The sequence below is a fragment of the Cetorhinus maximus genome, chromosome 19 (assembly GCF_964194155.1).
Source record: "Cetorhinus maximus chromosome 19, sCetMax3.hap1.1, whole genome shotgun sequence".
NCBI classification, from domain to species: Eukaryota; Metazoa; Chordata; class Chondrichthyes; order Lamniformes; family Cetorhinidae; genus Cetorhinus; species Cetorhinus maximus.
Genome location: NC_135897.1, coordinates 83,028,284 through 83,055,960, shown reverse-complemented (window position 1 = coordinate 83,055,960; position 27,677 = coordinate 83,028,284). Strand labels below are relative to the sequence as shown.

Here is a 27,677-nt window from a genome sequence, read left to right as displayed (position 1 = left end):
TGAATTAGTTTAAATTGACCCCAGTTACATTAGAGATGGTAATAATGGAAATTGTGAGGGAGCAAAACTGTTAACCAAGATATTTCAAATATTAAACTGTTACCACTTTCAACAATGTATTTTTCTTGTATATGGTGAGGATTCAGAATATAATTCACCCATACCAATTTGGACAGAAGTTTTCTGTTGGTGAGCTGGGGGCGGGGCCCGCTCGCCGACATGAAAATGACGCAGGATGACGTTGGAGAGAACCCCAGATGTCATCCCACTTCATTTAAATATTCAGGAAGGCAGGGGGGACAGTGAAATCAGCTGTGCACCCGCTGACCTGTCAATGGCCAATTGAGGCCATTGACAGGGTAGTTAAATCAATTAAAGGCCCTGCCCGTCCAACCTTAAGGCTGGTGGGCAGGTCAGGAGCCCTAGCGGGCTTCTGAAAAAACATGAAACCTCATCCACCGGCGGGATGAGGTTTCATGTCGGTTTTAAAAAACTTTAATAAAGTTTCTGTGATATTTTTTAACATGTCCCATCTCGTGTGACATTGTCACATGAGGGGGACATGTAAATAATTTTTTTATTTTTAAACTTTCAAACACTTTCAGCGCTCTCCCTGAGGCAGCACTTAGTCTCAGGGAGATGTGCGCTCTTTCGTGGCATAATTGGCCCGCCCACTTAAAATGGCGGCGGGGCCCATTTTGGCAGTGGCGATCGGCTGCCTGCCTGCTGCCAAGCCGGTGGGGCCCGCCCGCCCATCGAGGGCAAAATTCTGCCCATAAATATAATATGGCAGTTTCATGTTACACTCCTATGAAATTTATATATGGCAGCATTCTGTATCCATTATCTGTAGAATTACACAAACAATTTTCAAAGCTTGGGTCTATCACAACGGTATTTCTTATGTAGCAGATTAAACAGATGAGCTGACAGAACATAAAATACAGTCAGAGAATGGTTACAGCGCAGGAGAACAACATTCAGCCTGTCTGGCTGTGCTGGGTCTCTGCAAGACAACTCCGCTAATCCCGCCCACCGGTGTTTTGCCATGCGTTCAGGGTCTAAACTGGGTTCTTTGGGGCATGTCTATTCCTCCAAACTAAGCTGCTCAAGACTGTAGTTTGTTAAAATCATTACTCTTTATTTACAGCTACTATGTACACATTGGGAACTCTGCACAAGGTTGGAACTTCTCCTCCCTCCAGCTCTCTGTTATTCAACATGTGTTGTTACATCATCATTACATTATCATATCTTTCTGCTGGTAACCTTTTACTCTACATCTTACTCGCCCAAGACTTTTTCCTATATTTACATCCTTCTACATTTCCCTTGCCTCTCAAAGTCTCAGACTTCATAGGGTTAGTCTCTGAGGCACATGTCATGAGAGATATTAATGCATATAATGTTATTGGAAATTATTTTTTAAATTGGACCTGTATTAGGGTCTGTGGATGTGAGTGTGCACGCGTTAATTGGATTAAAGCCAGCTAGTCTGGGTGCTTTGATGTGTAGTAGTTTTGAGATGTAAACAATAAGGTAGAGGGTGCTTTTACATTTTGTTGAATAAACCATTCAAAGACTGGGGGTGAAATCTTGCAGCTAGGAGACACCAAACAATATGTTTATATTACTAATAAAATTGATACAATGAAAGGGGTTTTAATGTTAGAAGAGGTGGAGTTCAAAGAGCCTGGTGATACAATAAGAATTTACAATCAAAGGGAAGGCTAGGTATATACAGAAGAGTTGTGTGTGTGGAAGTTAGAGGCATGTGATATATAAGCACCTGTAAGCCTACAACTATCTGCAAAGGAAACAAATTGAAAGGAACCTCATTTTGAATTTGTAAGATAAAATGTGCTTTGCCTGGTGTCTGTTTAAGTCTATGGGTTATTGTTGCCTTGGGGAAGATTACCTGGGAGTGATTAATTTGGGGATTTGTTTAAAAATTATTATTGATAGTAATTTGTAGACATGTGTGTGCATTTAAATTTGTGGTTAAATTGATAAATGCTTAATTTAGTTTCTATAAAAAAACTTCGAGGATTGGTGGTTTTTATGCCTGAATTCAGAGATGCATCTCAAACATACCAATTGAAAATATAGGTTATGACAATTATTTAAAGTTTCCATCTGGGATTCTAAATAACTCAGCCTTTACCAACTGCTGTCTCATAGCAGACCAATCTCCCTGATCTTGTTCCAATCTCTTACTGAAGTCAAGGTTGTGCCGTACTTTCCCTTTTGTCAGTGTGAATGTTCTTCTCCTGGTTGGCTATAGAGCTTTACCGTATTTCTTCTTCTCTTCAGGATCTGAGTAATAAGCCAAAGTTTCTATTGGCTTTCTTTCCCAGGATATTAAGGTGCCGCAGTTTCTCCTCATGGTACCTGGTCTGTCTTAATCCTGTAAGATCTCGCTTTTGGAGTTCTTTCGATGATTGTGCCTTCTCTCAGTGGGTCTCGTACCCATGCTTTCTCCCTTGGCTTCGGAACTAGTAACTTAGGTGCTGTACGATTGTGGTTAAAGTTACGAGCTTGTTTTTTTCTCTGTTCTCCTTCACACTGCTTTACCTTCTCATGGTCGCTTGTGGTGATACTGGATTTAAGTTTCTGTGTCAGAGATGGAAGTTGTGTTCTCACTCTCCTTCTCATCAATAACTCAGATGGCGAGAAACCATTTTGTAGTGGTATAGTTTGGTAGCTCAGAAGAGCTAGATTAAAGCCTTTATTCTTCTTCAGCAAATCTTTGATAACTCGTCCGCCTCTCTCAGCTTCTCCAGTTTCTTGAGGATAATGAGGTGAACTGGTTACATGAACGAATCTGTAATCCATTGCAAAATTTTGGAGTAACTCAATAGTAAATTACCACCCGTTGTCTGACCCAACAATGTCCAGAATGATACGTGTTGCATAAATTCTCCTCAGTGATTGAATGATTGCTTCCACCGTGATGGTGGGGTGTTACTTAAATCCACCTTGAGTAGTAATCAATAACAATAAGGAATGTTTTTCCCCTTAAAATCAAAGTGCATTCCCAGGCGCCCTCTCGACCTTGATGGAAAAGTGGAAGGTGATCATGTTCTTTTTGCTCTTGGCTGTTTACTGTACATACAACACAATTAGAAATCATTATGAGTAATGCTTGGCCACCAGGCTGATTGCTGGGCTCTCATGACATTTTCTATCCCTAAGTGACCTTTGTTTTTTGGAAAATTCCTGGAGCGGACACAATTCAAAATGGTAATCTATTGAAGCAATAAGAATTGCATTATAAAAGTGGCCAGCAGACTGGATTCTTCATCCAGAGGCAACTGCCAAAATCCGCTGTTGCATCCAATTTGGTAAATAGAGTACTCTCAACTAATTTGGCAAGACTCTCATCCACCAAGGGCATCAGGTGGATCCCACGTTCCACTGATAAGTTGGAGGAGTTAAATCCATGCAAATTCTTTTCGTGACCATTCCTATACACCATTTTGCTGGCATAGTGGTATAAAGAAGCAGACTGGTTTAGCATCAGCTTGTAGCATGGTATGGTATTTGGTCTTTAGTTTCCCTAGGCCTATAAATAATTTTGGAAATTTATTCCTGAATGTATTGTTGTACTGCTCATCAACAACTTTATCCACTTTATAGATTAGCTTCATTTTTAAGCATGCCTTTCTGCTTAGTAAATAGCATTCTTGATTTTGAATGACTAGAGTGATTTGAAGATTTCTCCATCTTTATATTTTAACTTTGCCATGAGTTGGCCTTTGACTTTCAATGTAGTCCCACCAGGGTCCTGCAATTTGATAGATGAGGGTTGCAATGTAATCTGTTTGAGCAATTTCACTTTGATAAGATAGAAACACCTGCTTCAGTGTCTAATTTAAACTCTGTGGGTTGTCCACCAATTCAAATTTAATACTCTAGTATTTATTTTCAGTATCGTTTACTTCCCCAAGAAAAATTACTTCCTTTTTCTGTGGCTCTTACACTTTTTAAGTGGCCCTGTTTTAATATTTCCTCCCTCTTTTTACAGGTTGTCAGCGTTTTCAAGTGGTAGACAGTTCTAAAATGGCCCATCTTTCCACAGATGTGTCACTTTGCTCCCCCTGCTGGACATTATTCTTGCTTGTGCGGTTGGTTCCTGCTCTGCCCAAAGACATTTCAAGATGGCGGTTGGCACGCTTTTCCCTGTTTTGGCAGGCTTAGGCAGACTTTCTCTCTCATGGCCTACAAACTGAATGGTCTCACTCGATCTTCCCCATGGGGCCTCATCTTTCTCAGTGAACAAACATCCGATTTTGTTTTCTAATCCCAATTTGCCTCACAATTTGTACTGCCTTGACTAGTGTTAAATCCTCTCGTCTGTAAGAAATCCGATAATGCTTTGCCTAAGACTCTTACTATGATTCTATCATGAAACAAATCATCCCTTAAGATTACGTAATCGCAGTTCCCTGGCAGCCTGTATAGAACATTGATGAATGAATCCATGCTTTTGCCTGGTCTTTGCTTTCTCTTGTTAATTATAGAAAGGGAGGGCAAAGTTTAAGTTATTATGATTACTGAAATATGAATCAAAAGCTTGCAGGGTTTCTTTGTTAGAAGTAAGAACTTGAAGTCTCATCAATTCCCTGCCTTGCTATCACATCATCAGCAATAGATCCAACTGCATAAAGTACTGTACTGACATGGTTTCTTTTGTGCAAGTCAGAAATAGTTCTATACCTTGTGAACCTCTTTCTCCACGTCCCAGTTCTGGGTCTGTTGAGAGCCTTAAGCACTCTGAAATGGTACTGGGAGTGGTACTGTGGATTCCATGCTTCTACTAAGTCTAGTTGTTGCTGCCTCACTTGTGTTGTTTGATGGTTCGGGTCTGTGCCCACTGCTGTCCAGACTCTGGGTTTAGTGTGTCTCAGCTTGCAGCTGCTGCACCCGCTATGCTCTTAATTTTTGGTGAGTTAGAATCTGTTCCTTTTTTTCTCCTTCCTTCAAGGATCTCTTGACTTCCCAGGTCTATAGCTGCTTCTTAAACTTTTCTGAGTCTTTCACTCGCTGTCTGCTGCCACCATGTTTCGTCCTGTGTTGAGGGTCTACACGAGGTTCTCTGGGGCTTGGCTAATCTCCCAAAGTAAGCTCAAGACTGTAGCTTGGTAAAACTATTACTCTTTATTTACAGCTACAATGTACATATAGGAACCTCTGCATGAGGTTGGAACTTCTCTTCTCTCCAGCTCTCTGTTACTCAATCATGTGTTGTTACATCATTACATTGTTTGTTTTATTCATTCATGGGATGTGGGCGTCACTGGCTGGGCCAGAATTTTTGCTCATCCCTAATTGCCCTTCAGAAGGTGGTGGTGAGCTGCCTGCTTGAACCACTGCAGTCCATCTGTTGTAAGTACACCCACAACACTGTAAGGAAGGGAGTTCCAGGGTATTGACTCAGCAACAGTGAAGGAATGACGATATAATTCCAAGTCAGGGTGGTGAGCAGCCTGGAGGAGAACTGCTAGGTTCATCCCATGTGTCTGCTGCCCTTGTCCTTCTAGATAGTAGTGGTCATGTATTGGGAAGGTGCTGTCTAAGGAGCCTTGGAGAGTTCCTGCAGTGCATCTTGTAAATGGTACACACTGCTCCCACTGTGCGTCAGTGGTGGAAGGAACAAATGTTTGTGGATAGGGTGCCAATCAAGTGGGCTGCTTTATCCTGTATGGTGTCAAGCTTCTTGAGTTGTTATTGCACTCATCCAAGCAAGTGGAGGGTATTCCATCACAAGCCTGACTTGTGCAGTGGAGATGGCAGACAGGCTTTGGGGAGTCAGGAGGCGGGTTACTTGCCACAGGATTCCTAGCCTCTGATCTGCTTTTGTAGCCACAGTATTTATATGGCTAGTCCAGTTCAGTTTCTGGTCAATGGTAACCCCCTCCCCCCCAACCCCAGGATGTTGATAGTGGGGGATTCAGCAATGGTAATGCCGTTGATTGTAATGAGGTCAGGAGCTGAGTGACCCTGGCAAAACCCAAACTGAGAGTCAGTGAGCAGCTTATTTCTAAGCAAGTGGTGCATGATAGCACTGTTGATGATCCCTTCCATCACTTTACTAAAGATTAAGAGTAGACTGATGGGACAGTAACTGGCCGGGTTGAATTCATCCTTTTTTATGTACAGGACATACCTGGACAATTTTCCACATTGCTGGGTGGATGCCAGTTGTTGCAGCTGTACTGGAACAGCTTGGCTAGAGGCGGAGCAACTCCTGGAGCACAAGTCCTCAGTGGTATTGTCGGAATATTGTCAGGGTCCATAGCCTTTGCAGCATCAAGTGCCCTCAGCCATTTCTTGATACCACGCGGAGTGATTCGAGTCTGTGATGTTGGCCATCTCCAGAGGAGGCTGAGATTGATCATCCACTCTACACTTCTGGTTGAAGATTGTTGCAAATGCTTCAGCCTTATCTTTTGCACTGATGTGCAACGTTGCCCCACCATTGAGGCTGGGGTTATTTGTGGAGCCTCCTCCTCCAGTGGCTGCACTGCAGAGCTTAGACCTGATCCAATGGTTGTGGAATCACTTAGCCCTGTCTATCACTTGCTGCTTATGCTATTTGACACGCAAGTAGTCCTGTGTTGTGGCTTCACCAGGTTGACAACTCATTTTTCGGTATGCCTGGTGCTGCTCCTGGCATGCCCTCCTGCACTCTTCATTGAACCAAGGTTGATCTCCTGGCTTGGTGGTTAATAGTAGAGTGGGGTTATGCCAGGCATGAAGTTACAGATTGTGGTTGAGTATAATTCTGCTGCTGCTGATGACCCACAGAGCCTCATGATTGCCCAGTCTTGAGCTACTAGGTTTGTTCAAAATCTATCCCATTTAGCATGGTGGTAGTGCCACACAACACGATGGAGAGTTCCCTCAATGTGAAGACGGGACTTCCTCTCCACAAGGACTGTGTGGTGGTCATTCCTACTGATACTTTCATGGACAGATGCATCTGCAGCAGGCAGGTTCATGAGGATGGGGTCAAGTGTGTTTTTTCTTCTTGTTGGTTCCCTCACCTCCTGCCACAGACCCAATCTAGAAGCTATGTCCTTTATGATTCAGCTAGCTCTGTCTGTACTGGTGCTACCGAGCCACTTTTTGTGACGGATATTGAAGTCCCCCACCCAGAGTACATTCTGAGCCCTTGCCACCCTCAGTGATTCCTCCAAGTGGTGTTCAACATGGAGGAGCACTGAGTCATCAGCTGGCCGGGGGGCGGGGGGCAGGGGGGGGGGGGGGGGGGGGAGGATGGTAATCAGCAGGTGGTTTCCTTGCCCATGTTTGACTTAATGTCATAAGACTTCACGGGGTCTGGTTGAGGACTCCCAGGGCAACTCCCTCCTGACTGTGTACCAACGTGCCACCATCTTTGCTGGGTCTGTCCTGCTGGTGGGAAAGGACATTTCCAGGAATGGTGATGGTGGTGTCTGGGACATTATCTGTAAGGTATGATTCTGTGGGTATGACTGTGTCAGGCTGTTGTATGACTAGTCTGGATGAGAAAGCTCTCCCCATTTTGGCACAAGCCCCCAGATGTTAGTAAGGAGGACTTTGCTGGGTCAACAGGGCTGAGATTGCCGTTGTCGTTTCTGGTGTCTGGCTTGATGCCAGGTGGTCCATCTGGTTTCATACCTTTTAGACTGTTTAGTGGTTTTGATACTATTGAGTGGCTTGCTAGGCCATTTCAAGGGGTGTTTAAGAGTCAACCACATTCCTGTGGATCTGGAGTCACATGCAAACCAGGTAATGACAGCAGACTTCCTTCCTAAAGGACATAAGACAATCAACAATGGTTTCATGGTCATCATTAAACTTTTTAATTCCAAATTTTTATTGAAATCATGTTTTACCATCCGTCGGGTCCCCTGGGTCTCTGGATTACTAGTCCAATGACAATACCACTATGCCACTGCCTCCCTGATGTTAACCCTTTACTGTACACCCTGCCTTTTCCCATAGCCCTAAAAATTTTCTCTTCAGATAATTATCCAATTCCCTTTTCAAAATCAACTCAATCTGCCTCCATCACGCTCTCATGCATTGTATTCCACATCCTAAACACTTACTGTGTAAAAAGGCTTTTCCTCATGTCGCCTTTGGATCTTTTGCCAGTGTCCTCTGGTACTCAACCTTTCTGACAATGGAACAGTTTCTCCCCATCTACTCTGTCCATATCCCTCATGATTCTGAACACCACTATCAAATCACCCCTCAACCTTCTTTTCTCTAAGGAGAGCAGCCTCAGCATCGCCAATCTATCCATGTTACTGAAGTCCCCACCTTTGGAACCATTTCAGTCACACAGTCCTTTGCACTCCCCGGCCCCCCACCCCAACACACAGCCACACAGTCTCTCGCACTCAGGCACACAAACTCTCACTTCCCCCCCCCCTCCCCCGACCCTCAACAGGCACGCTCACACTCCCCCACACATACCCACTCACTCCCACGTACTCACCACAGCACTGTCTTCTCCCCAGCCCTGCCGTTGCTCTGCTCCCCAGGCTTCAGCCCCACCATTCTTCGCTTCCCTCAGCCTAGAGCCCTCAGCACACTCACCAATGTCGACGGTCACTGCTCCTCCAATCAGAAATTGTTTCTCTCCCTCATTCAAACATGGGAATGAAACAGCCTGCAATTGGTGGAGCAGCTCCATGCAGAATCTTCGATTGAAATTCACCTGTTCGACTGGAATTTTGAAAACTGGCACTGGGGGTCCCATAGAGGGGCTTCATGGGCCCGTATGTTGGACAAACCTGGTGTATATCAAGGTCACTATAAAAACACTTCATTGTTTTTATCATTTTTTCATCTCAGCACTTAGAGAAGGAAGCACCTGCAGGGTATTCCGGAGTGAGAATCTCTGATGAAAAGTTCGAGATACAAGGAAGTCCTTAGTACTGTTGTAACTAGTGAAAAGTAAACTTTACTTTTAAACTATTTAAAATGTATTTCCAAACTAACTGCGGGTGGCAGAATTGGCCTTGGGTTTTATATTAAGATTAAAATTAACCAGCCTGTAGAAGCGTGAGGCATCAATGCGTGAATTTTCTTGGCCAGAATGAAGGGGAGACTGATAAAAGAGCATGTAACCTAGGCTTTAGAGTTGCACTAAACAGCAACTGATTTTGAACAGATATTGCTAGCATATCAACAGCCTCTTGTCACAAGCTCTAGAACCTGTCAGCAGGCTATTGTCCCAGTCACAACCACATTTTTACCACCAAATCCAAGAGTAAGCTATTAAACAACACTCAAGAAACATGACACCATCCAGGACAAAGCAGCCCCCTTCCTTAGCAGACCATCCACTACCTTAAACATTCACTCCCTCAAACACCAAATGGTGGCAGCTGTGTGATCCATTTACAAGATGCACTTGCAGCAACTCACCGAGACCCCTTCAACATCACCTTCCGAACCTGCGCCCTCTACCACCTTGGAGAACAGCAGCAGCAAATACATGGGAACGCCACCACCTGCAAGTTCCCCTCCAAGCAACGCCATCCTGACGTGGAATTATATTACTGTTCCCTTACAGTCATTGGGTGAAAATCCTGAAATTCCCTCCCCAGCAGCACTGGGGTGTACCTACACCACATGGGCTTAAGAACATAAGAAATAGAAGCAGGAGTAGGCCATTCACCCCTTCGAGCCCGCTCCTCCATTAAATGAGATCATGGCTGATCTTCTACTTCAACACCCGTTTCCTGCACTATCCCCATACCCCTTGCGTTTTTAATACGTAGAAATCTATCGATCTCTCTTGAATATACTCAATGACTGAGTCTCCACAGCCCTCTGGGGTAGAGAATTCTAAAGATTCACTGTCCTCTGAGTGAAGAAATTCCTCCTCACCTCGGTCCTAAATAGCCTGACTCTTATTCAGAGACTGTGACCCCTGGTTCAAAATCCCCTAGCCTGGGGAAACATTCTTCCTGCATACAAAATTCTTACAGGGCTCGACAGCGTGTATGTTTGAATCAGATCACCTCTCATTCTTCTAAACTCCAGAGAGCAAAGGGCCAGTCTATTTAGTCTTTCCTCATAGGACAATTCCTCCATCCCAGGAATTAGTTTGGTGAACCTTCGCTGCACTCTTTCTATGTCATTCGTTCAGTAAGGAGACCAACACTGCACACAACACTCCAGGTGTGGTCTCACCAAGGCTCCACATAATTGCAGAAAGCCATCTTTACTCCTATACTCAAATCTTCTTCTAATAAAGGCCAACATACCATTTGCCTTCTTAATTACTTGTACCTGCACGTTAGCTTTCAATGACTCATGAACAAGGACACCCAAGTCCCTTTGAAGGTCAACTCTTCCCAGCCTCTCACCATTTAAGAAATACTCTGTAGTTCTGTTTTTCCTACCAAAGTGCACAACCTCAGGTTTCTCCACATTGTATTCCATCCACCAAATTTTTGCCCACTCACCCAGCCTCTCCAAATCCCATGGAACCATCGAAAAGTCACGGTGCACAAAAGAGGTCATTCAGCCCATCATGTCTGCGCTGGCCGAAAAGAGAAACCAGCCGCTCATTTTTGATTCCACTTTCCAGCACTTGGTCCATAGCCTTGCAGGTTACAGCGCTTCAGGTGCAGATCCAGGTACCTTTTAAATGAGTTGAGCATTTCAGCCTCAACACCAATTAAGGCAGCAAATTCCAGATGCCCACTGCCCTCTGGGTGAAAAAGTTTTCTCTCCTGTCCCCTCTAATCCTTCTACCAATCGCCTTAAATCTATGCCACTTGGTAATTGACTCCTCAACTACAGTGAAAAAAAAAACAATCCTTGAAGCTTCTGTGCATCATCCTCACAACTCTCACTTCCACGTAGTTTTGAGACATCTGCACACTTGGAAATATTACATTTAGTCCCCACATCCAAATCATTGATATTGATTGTGAATAGCTGGGTCCCAAGCTGGTCTTTGCGGTACCGTACTAGTCACAGCCTGGCAACCTGAAAATAACTCATTTATTCCTACTCTGTTTTCTGTGCATTAACCAGTTCTCAGTCTGTGCCAGCATATTCTGCACCCACCCCACCCAATCACATGTGCTCTAATTTTGTTTACTAACCTCTTGTGTGGGATTTTTTCAAAAGCTTTCTGAAAATCTAAATATACCAGAGCAACTGGTTCCCCCTTATCTATTGTGCTAGTTACATCCTCAAACACAGTTTTGTTGCAGCGGTCCAAGGAGGTGGCTCACCACCACCTTCTCAAGGTCAATTAGGGATGGGCAATAAATGCTGGCCTAGCCAGCAATGCTCACATCATAAGAATAAGTTTTAAAAAGGTGTTACTAAGAAGAGCAATATGCAGTGGATGCTGGAAATCTGCAATAGAAACCGAAAATGCTGGAAACACTCAGGAGTTCTGATGAAAGGGCTTTGATCTGAAATGTTAACTCTATTTCTCTCCCTCCATATGCTGCCTGACCTGCGTATTTTCTGGCAATTTCTGTTCTTATTTAAATTGTTGTATATAGCAAATTGACACATTTCCTCCCTTTTACATTTTAGGGAGGTTTTAGAAAAATATTGGTATCCAGCAGTTTTAAACTAATTTGCCATAACCATGTATCTTGTATCAGATTCCATCAAATATTGTTCCTTATTTCTCCCTATAATTTTTTAAAACATCGATTCCTTGCTGAAGCACAACTAGACATCTGCCAGCTGCACACTGAAACCTTGTCCCAGTGACCAAAAGGGAGAGTGTGCTAGCTGTCAGACTGGGTAGAACATCCCAGCAGAGCTCAATCCTGTTCTGGCCTGCGATCCACACATGTGAATGTCCAGCAGGGTAGCAATCAGAATTTGGAACCTTGACCAGCTTTACCCTCTCTGCAGTTAATTCTACAGCCTGCTAATGTTGCCCCACTTCAGATCAACAAACTGGGCATAGATTTGGGCATGAACCTTAGCACACTGTGCATTTAATTACATTTAGTAGCCTACTTACTATCATTGGACCCCATACTAATAAGATCTTCGGAGTCGACATTGTGTACTATGGCAGCTTTGTATCCAGCTCGCTGAGCATTCAATACCTAAGGAAAACAAACACAGGAAGCTTAGATTGCTTGTAAATTAATAATCCAAGAAAATTTGCTTGTCTAACAAAATGAACAGAGCATACAGTACAAACACAGAAGTGTAGATATTAGTGGGAGAGAGAATGGACTTGACTGTGGTGCATCCAGAGACAAAGATTCACAAATGAACTCAAGTGCTAAGAAAGTTAAATAAAGATATTCCTTAGTCACAGACTCCATCCTCCCCCGGCCACTGTCTGAAACTTTAGCTACATTAAAAGGTGCTACATAAAATTCTCAGATGGCCTTCCGCCAGCATCCTGCCCACCATGACCTCTCTGTAATTTTATGGTGGGACAGGCGAGGCCTAGGCCAGCCCACCCTTGCCCCAAATAAGGCCGCCAGTTGGCCAATTAATGGCCACTTAACGGCCAATTCCCACCCAGCCTCAATTTTCAGGCTGGCGGAGAGTTCAGCAGCAACGGGGAAGCCCAAGAAGTAACCCTGCTCAGGCCTCAGACAGGAAGTTGGTTTTGGGGGGGGGGGGGGGGGGGGGGGGGGGCGGTACCTCCATCATCAATGGCCTCCTTACAGTATCGGGCGCTCCCCCACAAGGTGTGCCCCCCCTCCTACGGGTGCTCCCTCTCCCCGTGGCCTCTCCACCAACACCCTGACGTGAGGGACGGAAATCCCATCTCCAGCCAATTAACACTCCTGGTCCATATTGTAGGAATTAAATGTCACGAGGTATGGGTAGACGAGTTCTAGAAATAGTTATTTAATTTTCCAGTTAAACACTACATTGTCATTTTATGGTTCAAAAGGTTATCCTACAATCTGGACACATTCAAATCAAACAATTAAATGTATATAATGACTATGAGTAAGAATTTTATAAAATGTCAAAATGTTTATAAAATGTCAAATAGAATTTTATAAAATGTCCTACTTGAAAACATGGTGAAACCTTACTTCTTTGGTTGTGGATATGTTGGACTTCCATAAATAATATTGTGACATTATTGTACAATTTTAAAATAAAAGTTAGTTCTCACTTCTTTAGGTCAAAGGTTCTCTGTCAGACACATGGCCTGGTTAAGTGGAGTATGTAATTATGGTGGGGCTGCCATCTGCTACCACACTTTTGAAGCAACCGTTCTATTCAGAACTCAGTCCTGGCACGAGATTCCCAGGAGGAGAGTAGAAACATTTTAGGAATGGCCTCAAAAAAGGATTGGGGTTAACACCATTCTTTTCCTTTCCCAGCCTGGTAGCTTTTAACCCCAGTGAGGGCTTTCTCTGGAGATTCTCCCTGTAGCTCAAGCTAGACGAATCTTCCAGTCTCATGAAAATCCTCACAAATTTGGTCTGCTCAATTCGATCATGAGCTTCCACTTATGTTCCTGCATGATTAACTATAGAGACTTGCTGGCTCTATCTGCTCATTCGCTATCTAGATTCCTGGCAGACTTCCCGGTCTGTGAAATTCAGGGACATCTTTTAGGAGAACCTTGTAATCCGATCTTACAATGGCTTCCAATGCACCCTTCCCTCTCAAAGCCCATTTCCATGGCAATGTTAATCACATGGGCCTGATATCCAGGTAGACGTGCTGATAGCTATCCTTTAGACTCCCAACTTCATTCTATCTTGAAATTAAATAGACAGATAAAGTATAACCATTTACACAACCTGATATTTTTAACACCTTTCGGGGGCTTTAGAGATTAACAGTCTATCCACGATCAGCACAGGTGCTTCTGCCATTGTCTACAAGTGTGAACACCTTGCACCTTCTTCTCTGTAAAACAACCTAGGCCCCTCTAATCTTTAACAATTAAGCTACCCAAGTTTACTGTCAGCAGAATTCAGAATAGGTCACATGAGCCCCTTCATTCCTCCATTTTATCCTAAATTTAAAACACAGACCCAAAACTTAATCTAATAATCTTTTGGCTTTTTTTTTTATTCTTTCACTGGATTTGGGTGTCACTGGCTAGGCCAGCATTTATTGCCCATCCCTAATTGCCCTCGAGGTGGTGGTGAGGTGCCCTCTTGTACCGCAGCAGTCCATGTGGTACACCTAGAGTGCTGTTAGGAAGGGTGTTCCAGGATTTTGACCCAGTGACGGTGAAGGAACAGCTATATGCTTCCAAGTCAGGATGATATGTGGCTTGGTGGGGAACTTGCAAGTGATGGTGTTCCTATGCAATTGCTTCCCTTACCCTTCTAGATGGTAGAGGTCACGGGTTTGGAAGGTGCTGTCGAAGCAGCCTTGTTGAGTTGTAACAAAGGTCATGGGCCCTGTTGTTGGCATTCTTCCATCTACACAAGATGATGGACATGTAGGAAATCAAATCTATTAATGATGGGATAGCTTCATATGGTGCACGTTTGGTGTTGGCTGAAGAGACCAATCCATGAGAGGCAGGCTCTGCCACAAGTGTCACATATGAAGCAGTTATCCGGTGTTGCTGTGGTATTCTGTTTTCGGTTTTGGCGCCAAGCTGCTGTAGCCATCGATGGTCAAGGTAGCACATACCGCCCCACAGGTAATGTCGCCATTTTCCTCCGTCATCAGTTAGTGTCTCCCATGTGCAAAAATCTGTGTTTAGGGCTTCATGTCATGCTTGTAAGCATTCTTGAAGCGAAGTTCTTGTGCATCCGACTACGATTCTGCCTCCAGCTACCTCGCCATATAGAAAACGCTTGGGTATGTGATGGTCTTCCATCCTGTGAACGTGCCCAAGCCCATGAAGTAGCCTCTGCTTGAGGAGTGCCAACTTACTTGGGAGATTTACCTTTGAGAGGACCACCATATTCATAATTTTGTCTTCCATGAGATGCCCAGGATGCACCACAAACAGTGAAGATGAAAGTTTATGAGCTACCTTTCTTGATAGCTGTAAATCACCCATATTTCACAGCCATACAAGGTAGAGGACACAGGCCTCATAAACCAGCATCCTGAAAGAGTCAGCTTGATGTTATTCCATACATGTCTTCAGAGTCAGCCAAAGATGGTAGTTGCTTTCCCTATACACGGATTGATTGTTGCGTGGACCCAAGATAGCAGAATTTGCTAATCTCATTCAGTGGGGTGTTATGTAATGTGATCAATGGCAAAGTTGTGACACCCTGTCTTATAACTATGGTTTTCTTGACAGTTATAGAAAGGAATAACGGGAAAGACAATACAATCCATGAGCCTTCGTAGCTGAGTTTCCTTGTAAACGACGAGTACAGCGCAGATGAGTTCTCTGATCAGATGCACAGTATTTTTCTCTCTGGACAGATTGCAGAACTTGCCGTCAGACCAAGTATACAGGTAAACTCCTTCCATATGTGCAGGGAAGGCAAAGGTCAGGAGAATGTAGAAGAAAATACCAATGTGGATTGCAGAACTTGCCGTCAGACCAAGTATACAGGTAAACTCCTTCCATATGTGCAGGGAAGGCAAAGGTCAGGAGAATGTAGAAGAAAATACCAATGTGGGGGCTAGAACACAACCCTGCTTCACTCCATTCTTCACTCTGAAACTGTCAACAGTGATGCCAAACTGTACAGCACAGTGCATGCTGTCATGGAAGGAGCGGATGAGACTGAGGAGCTTTGGTGGACAGCCAATTTTCTCAAAAGCTTGTACAGTCCTACCCTGCCGATGGTGTTGAATGGTTTACTGAGACCTACAAAAGTTCCCTGCACTCTTTTGCAACTGGCAAAGATCATGGGTAGGTGCTATATAATTGAATGCTTTTACTTTTAGTAAACCCTGACTGCCAGTGCCAACAAATAGGCAACACTATGTAGAATCCTTAGTTGCCAACAACAGCAGCCCTACTCCCACTGGAGTAATTGGGAAGTAAACTGTCTTCACTGTTTAATTTAGAAAAGTGAACAATGTGAGAGAAGAAATAGTTTAGAGGACCATGGATTGGAATAACAAATTAACGAGAACAAAAATAAATTTTTATCAGGAAGCTGCCAAAGGTTTGTCTGGCAAACACTAGAAGTGAGTTCAATCAGTTTTCTTTTGTTCTGGTTCTGTCATTTTTTTGTGCAAATGTTGTGGACTAGACCCAGTAAAAGGAGCCAACAATTTGAGAGGCTGGATTCTGATAAGCGTCTTTGCATCTGTAAACCTGCCTACAAAGTGCTTTCAACTGCGTGAGATAAAAAGGAGATCCAAAACAAGAGAGAGATCAGTAGTTATCTACAGGATTAAAAACATTCTGGCAACAGCCACGAAGAAATTAGAGTGCAAACACCAAAGAGTTTTGAGTTTTTTCAATGCAAGAGAGGCAGTGTGCTTTTGGTGTTGAACCTAAGAGTTTACAAAGAATGACAAATTGTAGCATTAGATTTTTTGTCAGGGATAGCTGCTATATTGAACCCTTTTCCAAAAAGGAGTTTTAGTGTTGTCTGCTATTATCCATTAAATGACCTGTAAAAACAGAGGAATGCAGAATACCAGAAAGGATCAGTACAGTTCATCTGGCTGGTCCCAGGAAATATCACTGCTACTCATAACCCTTTTCAATGTTTTTATTAAGTTCATATTCAACTCTTACTAATTTGCTAACACTATCAATTTCACTGCTTCCCTCGAGAGTCTATGCTACACATTCAACATGTAATGTTAAATTTAAATGATCCTTGTCACCCTGCTCTAAGGGAGTTAGATCCTTTTTTGTTATATATTAATGCTTACCTTGTCTATATGTTTAGGATTTTGGGTACTGCTATGAGATTATACTTCAGCCTCATCATCTCGTGTAAATATACCTAGGTTCTGCAACCTCTCTGTTAACTCAAATGCCCAACACTCATTGTCTGTTTATTTGTCCTTCACTGCATTCTCTCCACTGCCTGGATATTTCTCACAATATGACCACCAGAATTGTCCAGGTCAGGCTGGACCTGTGCAGCCCATAAATTCAATCACAGAGATTTGTATTCTATCCCTGTAGTTATAGAGCCCAATATCCTGCTTGCTCTCTTTAAAATGCAAATTATTTCATTGATCTATTCACCAGTACCCCCAAATCCCTCTCCCATCTCATGTCCTGTAGAATCATACCACATACTATATATTTTTATTATTTACCAAATTCATGACTTTGTATTTGCCTGCGCACTGCAATATTCTTATCTTCTGACTCGCAAAGTATATGCTTAAAGAAGATGGCATGTTCTCTAATAATGGTTACACTTTATTGGAACGATGACAATATTCTTCTGAAAAAAAATGACCTATTCCTTTGAAACCTTTGTACCCTTTAATTGTCTTTGGGCGTGCACCATTCTATATATGTATCAAACTCATGAAAAATTAGGAACATAAGAACATTTAGGAATGAAGGCTGACCTCTCTAAATTTACAGATTGTCCTACAGTGCATACATATGACCTAAGCTCAGCACAGCCAAAACTGCTACCCTTAGGAGTTTCACTAGTGTTGGGCTGGGCTTTGCCACTAGATTCAGGCCAGATTGACACTATAACTGCAGCATTAGTACAGAACAAAAACATTTCACACCCATACTGGTGCACATGTACTCCTGACCGTAGCAATATAGAATGCCAAGTCATCTAAAAATCAAGTTGGATCCTGAAAATACAAATGCTGTTGGCATTTGAAAGTATTACTATCTATTCAAGTTGTCATAAGCTTTGTCATTACTAATTTTAATACAAATTCAGTATCTGGGTAGTGGGGTAAGTTATGCCCATAGAGATCAACTTGTTCTCTTGTAAACCAATTCCCGGACATCTAGCTGTAAAAAATATCCTCAAAATAATTTTATTTAAAAACACATATCATTGGGAAGCTAGGGTTTATGCTACAGGCAGATTACCATCTTGTACTGGGCCATGGGAACATAATTAGGCCAGAATTGAACGAGCTATCGAAAAGCTTTAGTTTGGACCTCTTTCACAGAATCACAGAATATCACAGTGCAGAAGAGGCCCTTCAGCCCATCGAGTCTGCACCGACACGTGAGAAACACCTGACCTACCTACCTAATCCCATTTACCTTGAATGTTATGACATGCCAAGTGCTCATCCAGGTACTTTTTAAAGGATGTGAGGCAACCCGCCTCCACCACCTTCCCAGGCAGCGTATTCCAGACCATCACCACCCTCTGGGTAAAAAAAAGTTTTTCCTCACATTCCCCCTAAACCTCCTGCCCCTCACCTTGAACTTATGTCCCTTTGTGACTGACTCTTCAACTAAGGGGAACAGCTGCTCCCTATTCACCCTGTCCATGCCCCTCAATCTTGTACACCTTGATCAGGTCGCCCCTCGGTCTTCTCTGCTCCAACGAAAACAACCCAAGTCTATCCAACCTCTCGTCATAACTTAAATGTTTCATCCCAGGCAACATCCTGGTGAATCTCCTCTGCACCCCCTCCAGTGTAATCACATCCTTCCTATAATGTGGCAACCAGAACTGCACCCAGTACTCCAGCTCTGGCCTCACCAGGGTTCTATACAACTCCAACATAACCTCCCTACTTTTGTAATCTATGCTTCGATTGATAAAGGCAAGTGTCCCAAAAACCTTTTTCACCACCCCACTAACATGCCCCTCTGCCTTCAGAGATCTATGGACACACACGCCAAGGTCCCTTTGTTCCTCAGAACTTCCTAGTGTCATGCTGTTCATTGAATACTTCCTTGTCAAATTACTCCTTCCAAAGCGTATTACCCCTCACTTTTCAGGGTTAAATTCCATCTGCCACTTATCTACCCATTTGACCATCCCATCTATATCTTCCTGTAGCCCAAGACGCTCAACCTCACTGTTAACCACCCGGCCCAATCTTTGTATCATCCACAAACTTACTAATCCTACCCCCCACGTAGTCATCTATGTCGTTTATATAAGTGACGAATAATAGGGGACCCAGCACAGATCCCTGTGGTACGCCACTGGACACTGGCTTCCAGTCACTAAAGCAGCCTTCTGTCATCACCCTCTGTCTCCTACAACTAAGCCAATTTTGAATCCACCTTATCAAATTACCCCGTATCCCATGTGCATTTGCCTTCTTTATAAGTCTCCCATGTGGGACCTTGTCAAAGGCTTTGCTGAAATCCATATAAACTACATCAACTGCACTACCCTCATCTACACACCTGGTCACCTCCTCAAAAAATTCAATCAAATTTGTTAGGCATGACCTCCCTCTGACAAAGCCATGCTGACTATCCCTGATCAAACCTAGCCTCTCCAAGAGGAGATAGATTCTCTCCTTCAGAATTTTCTCCAATAGTTTCCCTACCACTGACATGAGACTCACTGGTCTGTAGTTCCCTGGCTTATCTAGTTTCTTTCTTTTGTTAAATCTGTTCTTCCTCACCCTCCATGGATTTCATTTGAATGAACACCGCTAAAATTTTAAAATAAAAAATCATGCAACTATCAATTGCATTTTACTAACCGAACATGGCAATTTCTAAAGGCCATGCAAAGACACAGAGTTGGAGGCTAGTGGGGAGAGGAAGTTCTGTTAAATGTTGAGCTTTTTCTCATGTCCTTTATAAGAGAGTTATGGTGTTACAAGAGAATCTCTTATGTGAATGATGTTGAAGTCTTGGAGAGATCTGCATTGCATTGAGCATTAAAAGTGGTTGAGTGGGAAATAATTGTTTGGGAGTGGAATCTGAACATGCTGAAATTAGGCAGCATGAAAAAGAGAGATACTGTAGGAGTTCCATTTGAGGTAAGAGACACAAAGGCCAAGATAATTGATGAAGGGTGGATCCAAAGAGAAGCACTAATAGCTGTGGATGAATGTACAACAGGTATGAAGAAACCTAGTCTCCAAATAATATATTAAACAAGATGCTTGTTCCACTTGATAACCATGAACGAAGAATACTCAGTAGTATTTTACCTCGGATACCATCAGAAGCTTTGGAGATGTTGACAGCAAACACAACATTTTTTCCAAAGTAAAGCTCCAGAAGGCAAAAGCTATTTTGCTGATCTTAGACTGGGTCAGAACCTTCAAGGTAATGGATAATTTGAGAGTTGACAGCAACTTTTAGATTAAGTTAAAACCGTACTAAAAGCAGATGAAACACTCTTGGACTCCAGTAAAAATTTCCAAATAAAATTGAGCGGTTTAGATTTTTTTTATATTGCAGATCAGTTTTCTTTGCCAAGTTGTTTTAATGTCATCAAGAGGGTAAAATTATAAATTATAGATCTAGGTTGGAAAACAGACATCTGATGCAAATGATTTTTTTGGTTAGCCTTGTGATTAAATTAAAACAAAAGTGCTGGAAATACTGGGCAGGTAAGTAATCCAGCATCTGTGGAGAGAGAAAAAGAGTTAATGTTTCAGGTCAACTGTTTATCTCTCTCCACATATGCTCCCAGATCTAATTTGTAACAATATTCATTTTTATTTCAGATTTCCAATATCCTCTGTATTTTGCCTTTGCACTGTAATTTAATTATTTAGCTTTATAGTTATCATACAGGGCAATGGAGTAGTACAGTTGATAAGCTTTCCTGCAATAGCAAGGGCCAGCACAAGTGTCCCCGCATCCATCCAAACAAAATATACAGAATTTTACAGTGTCTAGTTGGCCCATAACCCCAGGCATTATCTCCAAATACTGCTACATCGCCAAATAGATTTAAAGCAAACCAAAATGCCTTTTTAAAATTATTCCATGGGATGTGGGCATCACTGGCTAGGCCAGCTTTTTTAATGCCTATCCCTAATTGCCCTTGAGGTGGTGTTAAGCTGCCTTCTTGGGCCATTATAGTCCATATGCTGTAGGGTACACCCACAGTGCTGCTAGGGAGGGAGTTCCAGGGTTTTGGCCCAACGGCCGTGAAGAAATGGTGATATATTTGCAAGTCAGGGTGGTGTGGGACATGGAGGGGAACTTCAGGTAATGGTGTTCCCAAATAATAAAAACAGAAACAGTTAGAAAAACTCAGATCTGGTAGCACCTGTGGAGAAAGAAACAGAGTTAACCTTTCAAGTTCGTATGCAGGCTCAAAACGTCAACGTCAACTCTGTTTCTCTCTCCACAGATGCTGCCAGACCTGCTGACTTTTGCCAGCACTGCTCTTATTTCAGATTTCCAGCATCCGCAGTATCTTGCTTTTATTATAATGGTGTTACCAGGTATCAGCTGCCCATGTACTTCAAGGTGGTAGAGGTCGCAGGTTTGGAAGGTGCGTAGAAGAAGCCTTGGCACCCCATTTGCTGCAGTGCACCTTGCAGATGGTACACACTGCTGCTACTATGCGTCAGTGGTGAGGCAGATGATGTTGAAGGTGATGGATGGGGTGCCAATTAAGTGGGCTGCTTTTGTCCTGGATGGTGTCGAGCTTCTTGAGTGTTGTTGGAGTGCACTCCAGGCAAGTGGAGAGTATCCCATCACACTCCTGACTTATAGATGATGGTCAGGCTTTGGGGAGTCAGGAGGTGAGTTACTCTCCGCAGAATTCCCAGCCTCTGACCTGCTCTTATAGCCACAGTAATTATATGGCTGGTCCAGTTCAGTTTCTGGTCAATGGTAACCTGCAGGATGTTGATAGTGGAGGAATTCAGTGATGGTAATGCTATTGAATGTCAAGGGAAATGGTTGGATTCTCTCTTGTGGAGATGGTCATTGCCTGGCACTCGTGTGCCACAAATGTTACTTGCCGCTTATCAACCTAAGCCTGAATGTTGTCCAGGTCTTGCTGCATACAGGCATGGACTGCTTCAGTATCTGAGGAGTCGCGAATGGTGAAAGTCGTGCAATCAGTGAACGTCCCCATTACTCTTGAATGTAGTTAACAATTATTCAAATGCCAGAACTCCTGGCAACTGCGCACGAGTTTATTTAATGAACTGAAGTTATTCATTAAGCCAAGTTTTTTGTATATTGCTCACTTGCTCAGCTGTTGTTCAACAAAAGGTCAGAGACTTATGCAATGGCATGGTGTGCAGGCCAGTCCAATGTTGTGGCCTCCATATCCAGCTGCTACAGTATGCTCTTGGGTAGGGTAGGGGGTTCAAGTGAAGGGAGATTTAGAAATCCAAAGAAAAAAATTCAAGATAGTAGAACAGTGTAACAACATGGGTAAAGACAAATAGTATAGGACAGGAAGGGACAGAGTTTAACAGTAATGATGCATCAGCAAATAAGGTTAACACAAAGGATTGTAGTAAAAAGAATTAAAGGCTCTTTATCTCTGAGTGCACGAAACATCCACAATAAGATAAATGAGCTAGTGGCACAGATAGAGATTAAATGATTTAGATCTAATCGTCATTACAAAGACATGGTTACGAAGTAACCAAGGTTGGGAAATAAGTACTCCAGCCAGGGTACACATTTCAAAAAGATAAGCAGAATGGAAGCGGGGAAGCCCTGATAGTAAAGGATGACATAAGGACATTAGCAAGAAAGGATCTTGGCTCAGGAAGTAAAATCAGTTAGGTGGAGATTAGGAACAGAAAGGGTCAAATAAAATGCTGGTAGGAGTTATTTATAGGCTCCCTTAACAGTAGTTACACTGTTGCACAGAGCATTAGAAAAGAAATTATTGGAACTTGTAATAAAGGCAATGTATTAACTTCATATAGACTGGACCAATCAAATTAGCATTGGTGGGCAAGAAGATGAGTTTGTAGAATACTTTTGTGGCAGTTTCCTGGAACAATATGTTGTAGAACCAACTCGGGATAAAGCTATTTTAGATATAGTATTGTGCAATGAGAAAGGGTTAATTAGGTAGTCTCAAAGTAAAAGATCGGCTGGGAAATAGTGATCATAAAACAACTGAATTCCATATTAAATTTGAAACAATTTACCGCAATCACAAAATAGAATCTTAAACTTAACAAAGCTAATTACATAGGTAATAGAACTGAGATAAGGAGAAATTTCTTCACTCAAAGGATTGTGAATCTTTGGAATTCTCTATCCCAAAGAGTTGTGGATGCTCCAACATTGAATATATTTAAGGCTTAGACAGACATATTTGTGGTCTCAAGGAATCAAGGGATAGGGGGAGCAGACAGGAAAACCAGGAATGGCAGTGCAGACTCGACAGGCTATATGGCAAACTCCTGCTCCTACTTAAGTTCTTATGTAACGTTCTCACTGACGTTACAAAGTAACTCTTGGATCAGCTCTACTGGAAATAAAGGAGAGGGGTCCGAGTACCAGTGGATCAGAGAATTGACAAAATGCAGAATCACAAAAACTTGCCAGGTGCAGACATCCGAGCCAGAACAAAATATTTCCTTTTCCTTCTTCAAGGCTTCTTCTGAAATCAGTTTGAGATGCAGTCTCTCAGCTCAGTGCATCCACGTTACAAAGTAACCAGGAAATCAGAACCATAGCGGAGTTGGAATAGAAAAATAATTCAGATTGACGCAATAAAGAATGCCATTCTGAAGCTGGGGCTAACCCATCTTGTTCCAGCAATAGAGATAACGATTTATCCATCATATTACTCAAATTATTCTACCCAAGGGGGGAAAGGATATTCTCACTCAACTTGACATACAGAAAAATTAATCTAAAATATAAAAAGCAGCACAAAGTGGCTTGTATCAGAATATCATCATTTTATAACTTCCTTATGAGAGAGGGAATTTATTGAGTGAAACTTATGTGTTCCTATTGCTGAGACAGGCATAAAGAATATCAAAGGACATCCTGCAGAGATCTAGTGAGGGAAATATTACTATGGGGACCAATGCTTTTTCAAAAGCTAGAAATGATTTCTGAAGTGTATTTATGAAGCATGAGAATTTAATCAGCCAGTTGAAAAAAAAATACTGCAAGAAATAGGGAAAAATATTTGCATGCTGCTAAATGATTTCTTTATAATAGGCCTAACTTGTCCAAAGTATAAAACTACTGCAATAAAAACATGCAAAAATTAAAGCAGTGTTTTGTTCTTCAGGGGTAAAATTCAGCTTATTTTCTCTTTCCAAGAGTATGGCACACACAATATCTTGATGGGACTTTGATAATAAACACAGGCAATCTTCAAAGTCAAAGTGCTGAAAGGCAGATGACAAAAACATTTTTGTTGCTGGTATATCATTTTCTTCCAATTCTTGGGATTGAAGTACTTTTGTCAGTTGAAATAACTTTAACTAGCCATTTCAACAAGCTGCGAAGAACATGTACTTTCATCTGGGAGTAAGGCACAGCATCTTCAGGAACAAAAATGGCAAGTTAACATTTCAGGCATTTTCGTCAGAATGATTCCTCTCTCCACAGATACTTCGACTGACTGTGGGTTTTTCCAAGAATTCCTGCTTTATTTCAGATTTCCAGTTTTTTTTTTTACAGTCTTTTAGTCAGAAGTATTTGTGGTTTGTTCCTATAGGACATTGGCAGCTAAATATGCCAATTTTTAGGTGGCACAGAGCCTTGACTTCATTGTTTCCAAAACAACTTCACTAATGTCTGTTTGGACAACAGTTCATTTTCTGTAACCAAAATGTTTGACACGGATCAGGACATGGCCCAAGGAGACATCAATTCAAACATTCCATGCGATTGATATCCTGGAAATCTCCTTAAAATAACAGTCTGAGGTAACAGGAAATAGCCAGAATTCTTTGTAGTTCCTTTAACAAAGAGATTTAAAACTGGAAGCTTCAGAGTATGGATTTATTTTCACTGCTTGTACTCAGATCAATTAATCTGAGGCCATTAGACTAATCACAGGGTTCTGTGGCAGTGTATAGGTAATAAGTAGCAACTGTATTTTTAGCAAAAGTTTTATGTTGAAAAATAGTACAGAAGAAGTGACAACATACATTCAATTTGAAATATTTTAGAACATGTTGAGATTTCACTCATCTTCAGAACATTGTATAAGTTAGATACTATACTTCTAATTGCTTGCTATAGTTCCCCTTGCTTCTTTATACTTGTATACCTTGCAAGTAAATTGAACTATTTGTTTTAGCCTGAAAGATACTGTCTGATAGCTTGATATTTTCTAGTTTTGAAAGGAAAAGAATGCATGGTGGGTAACCAATGTCATCTGCAGCACTAAAATAAAAACTGAATACCAAGCATAAACACCAAGGTAAATTAAAACCGTTTGCCCTGCAGCACACTATTCCCATTCACATCATGCATGATGCATCTTTGATACTGAAATGCGCTGTAAGTTAGCTTATGAAATCTCTTTTTCAGTTTAGCATAATACGGCACAGGAGCCCATTTAGTTCATCGTGCCTGTGCCAGTTCCTGGTAGTTATCCAATTAGTCCCGCTCCATTGCTCCTTATTCTAACCGATTTAATTTTTGCCCCATCAAATATTTACCCACTTATTTTTACGTTACTATTGAATCTACTTCTACCATCCTTATGAGCAGTGTATTGGGAAAGAACCTGCATATTAACAGTTTACGAGCAGCTCTTTCTGATCTCACTCAATTGGCAATATCTCAAGTCCAGACAGCAAGTACTGACAATTTTCAGGAGGACTGTGCATTGGGGGCTCACAATTCAACATGACAACATCCTTATAAGACACCGACAGTGATCAAAATTATGGCTTCATGTTGGTTTCTTTATTCTTCCTCTAAGACATGAATGAGGCTAATATAGAGTCCCCAACACTATTTGTTGAGCTGCGGAACAGGAATGCAAACTAGGGTCCTTCCTATTCTGTATGGCCGTGTACTAATTAATCAGAATTTTATGATAAAACATAGTTTACTATAAGGCTGGTCAAGCCTGTGGCCCACAAAGCCCCACTATGTGGCCCCTGAAGCCATTGTTCAAATGGTAAGATGGATTAGTGAGGTTGAAGGTTTCTGCAGGAGACTGCTCCTTCAATCACAGGCTATTTGTCTCCTGCATTTGCTGCTGATAGACTACCGAGTCTATCAGCAGCAAACATGGGAGACTACCAGGCTGTGATTGAAAGAGCAGCGAACACTGGTAACTGAGTATGTGGACATGGAGACAGACTCTGGGGTACGTGGAGCCTCCGTTCTCTGCCGGCGGTCACCCGGGTTCGGGTGCCACTAGGCCTCAGCCTCACTCCAGTGCCCTCTTCCACTCTCATTGCACCAATCCCTCACCCTCACCCAATTTAGTGAGTGAAGGTGAGTGAGCGAGAGTGATGGTGGGGGTGGGGGGTGAGTGGGAGAGGGTGGGTGAGTGAGAGTTTATTCATTCATAGGATGTAGCTGTCGCTGTCTAGGCCAGCATTTATTACCCATCTCTAGTTGCCCTCGAGAAAATGGTGATGGTGAGCTGCCTTCTTGAACCACTGCAGAGAGAGTGTGAGTAAGTGTGGCGTGAGTGCGCGTGTGCGAGAACAAGGGTGGGCAAGTGGTTTACACACAAAGTCCCTTAACCATGCAATAGGTGAATTTTCAACTAAGAATGTCTGTCACAGCACGATCCAATATGTCTCAGCAAAACAGGAGCGGGAGCGCATACGAGAACGAGGGGGTTTAGGGGTGTGTGTGAGAGAGACCGTGAGGGGGTGGGGGAAGGGGTAAGAATGTGTGCATGTGTGTGTGTCTGGGAGGGTGGGAGAGGTGTGCGCGCGGCTGGCTCATTCCCAGTCGCGGAGTTGTCATTCACCTTCACCCTTACACACCCCACCACCACCCACCCCCACACACACACAACACACACACACACACACAACACACACACACACACAACACACACACACACACAACACACACACACACACAACACACAACACACAACACACAACACACACACACAACACACACACACACAACACACACACACAACACACACAACACACACACAACACACACACAACACACACACAACACACACACACACACACACACACACACAGAACAAGTGTTATGATGCAGCAGATGATATGTGCCAGGTGGATCAAATCCACGAGATAAACTTGATCACGCTATCACAACAGTTTTGCAATTTGTATTTATTTCGAGATGCGTGCCCTGAATTCAGAAGTGATAAGCTCACCAAGACTTGAGGTTTTTTAATAAAACTAAGTTAAACATTTATTAACAAAAGAAAAGATTTCGAACACATACATGTCTATAAATTACTACTTTAATAACTCGTAAAACCCCTAATTAATCTGGCTTGCAGTTAAAACCCGTTAAGGCAACAGTAAAAAAAAAATAGATTTTAAACAGATCCGGGCAAGTCAACACAATGCCCTGGACAGTAGAATTCAAAGTGGCTTTTCCCAGCTTCTGTTTCTGTAGACAGCAGGCTTAACGCACAAATACTGGAGGCTTCTCACACTTATGGAAGATCTTACAATGCCTTCCCTGACACACAGCTTCATTCTCCTTTATACAGGTTTCTCCATTTTAATGTAAATTCTATTGTTCCCATATGTCTTTGGAACTTTACCTTTCTCATAACATAAATCTTTTCATGGTGCTAATATTGTCAGCAACCTTTGGGGAAAAATAAACACACTGCTTGGCCTAGCTTCTCTGGCTAGATGTAAACATCTTACCATCTCTTTGAAATTCAAACTGCCCTGATTTATCTAAAAATGCAAATTCTCCTCATTTTAAGACTTCAGCCATGTTTATGTATTTAGCATTTCAAACC

General features: G+C 42.5%; 1 protein-coding gene across 1 annotated transcript in view; it reads right to left on the bottom strand.

The window, feature by feature from the left end:
• Positions 1-27,677, bottom strand: part of rnf13 (ring finger protein 13) — a 253,241-nt gene that overhangs the window by 105,256 nt on the left and 120,308 nt on the right. The window contains exon 5 of the mRNA XM_078564260.1: positions 12,008-12,095. Within this exon, the coding sequence (XP_078420386.1) occupies positions 12,008-12,095 (88 nt within the window). The remainder of the gene's footprint in view (positions 1-12,007; positions 12,096-27,677) is intronic.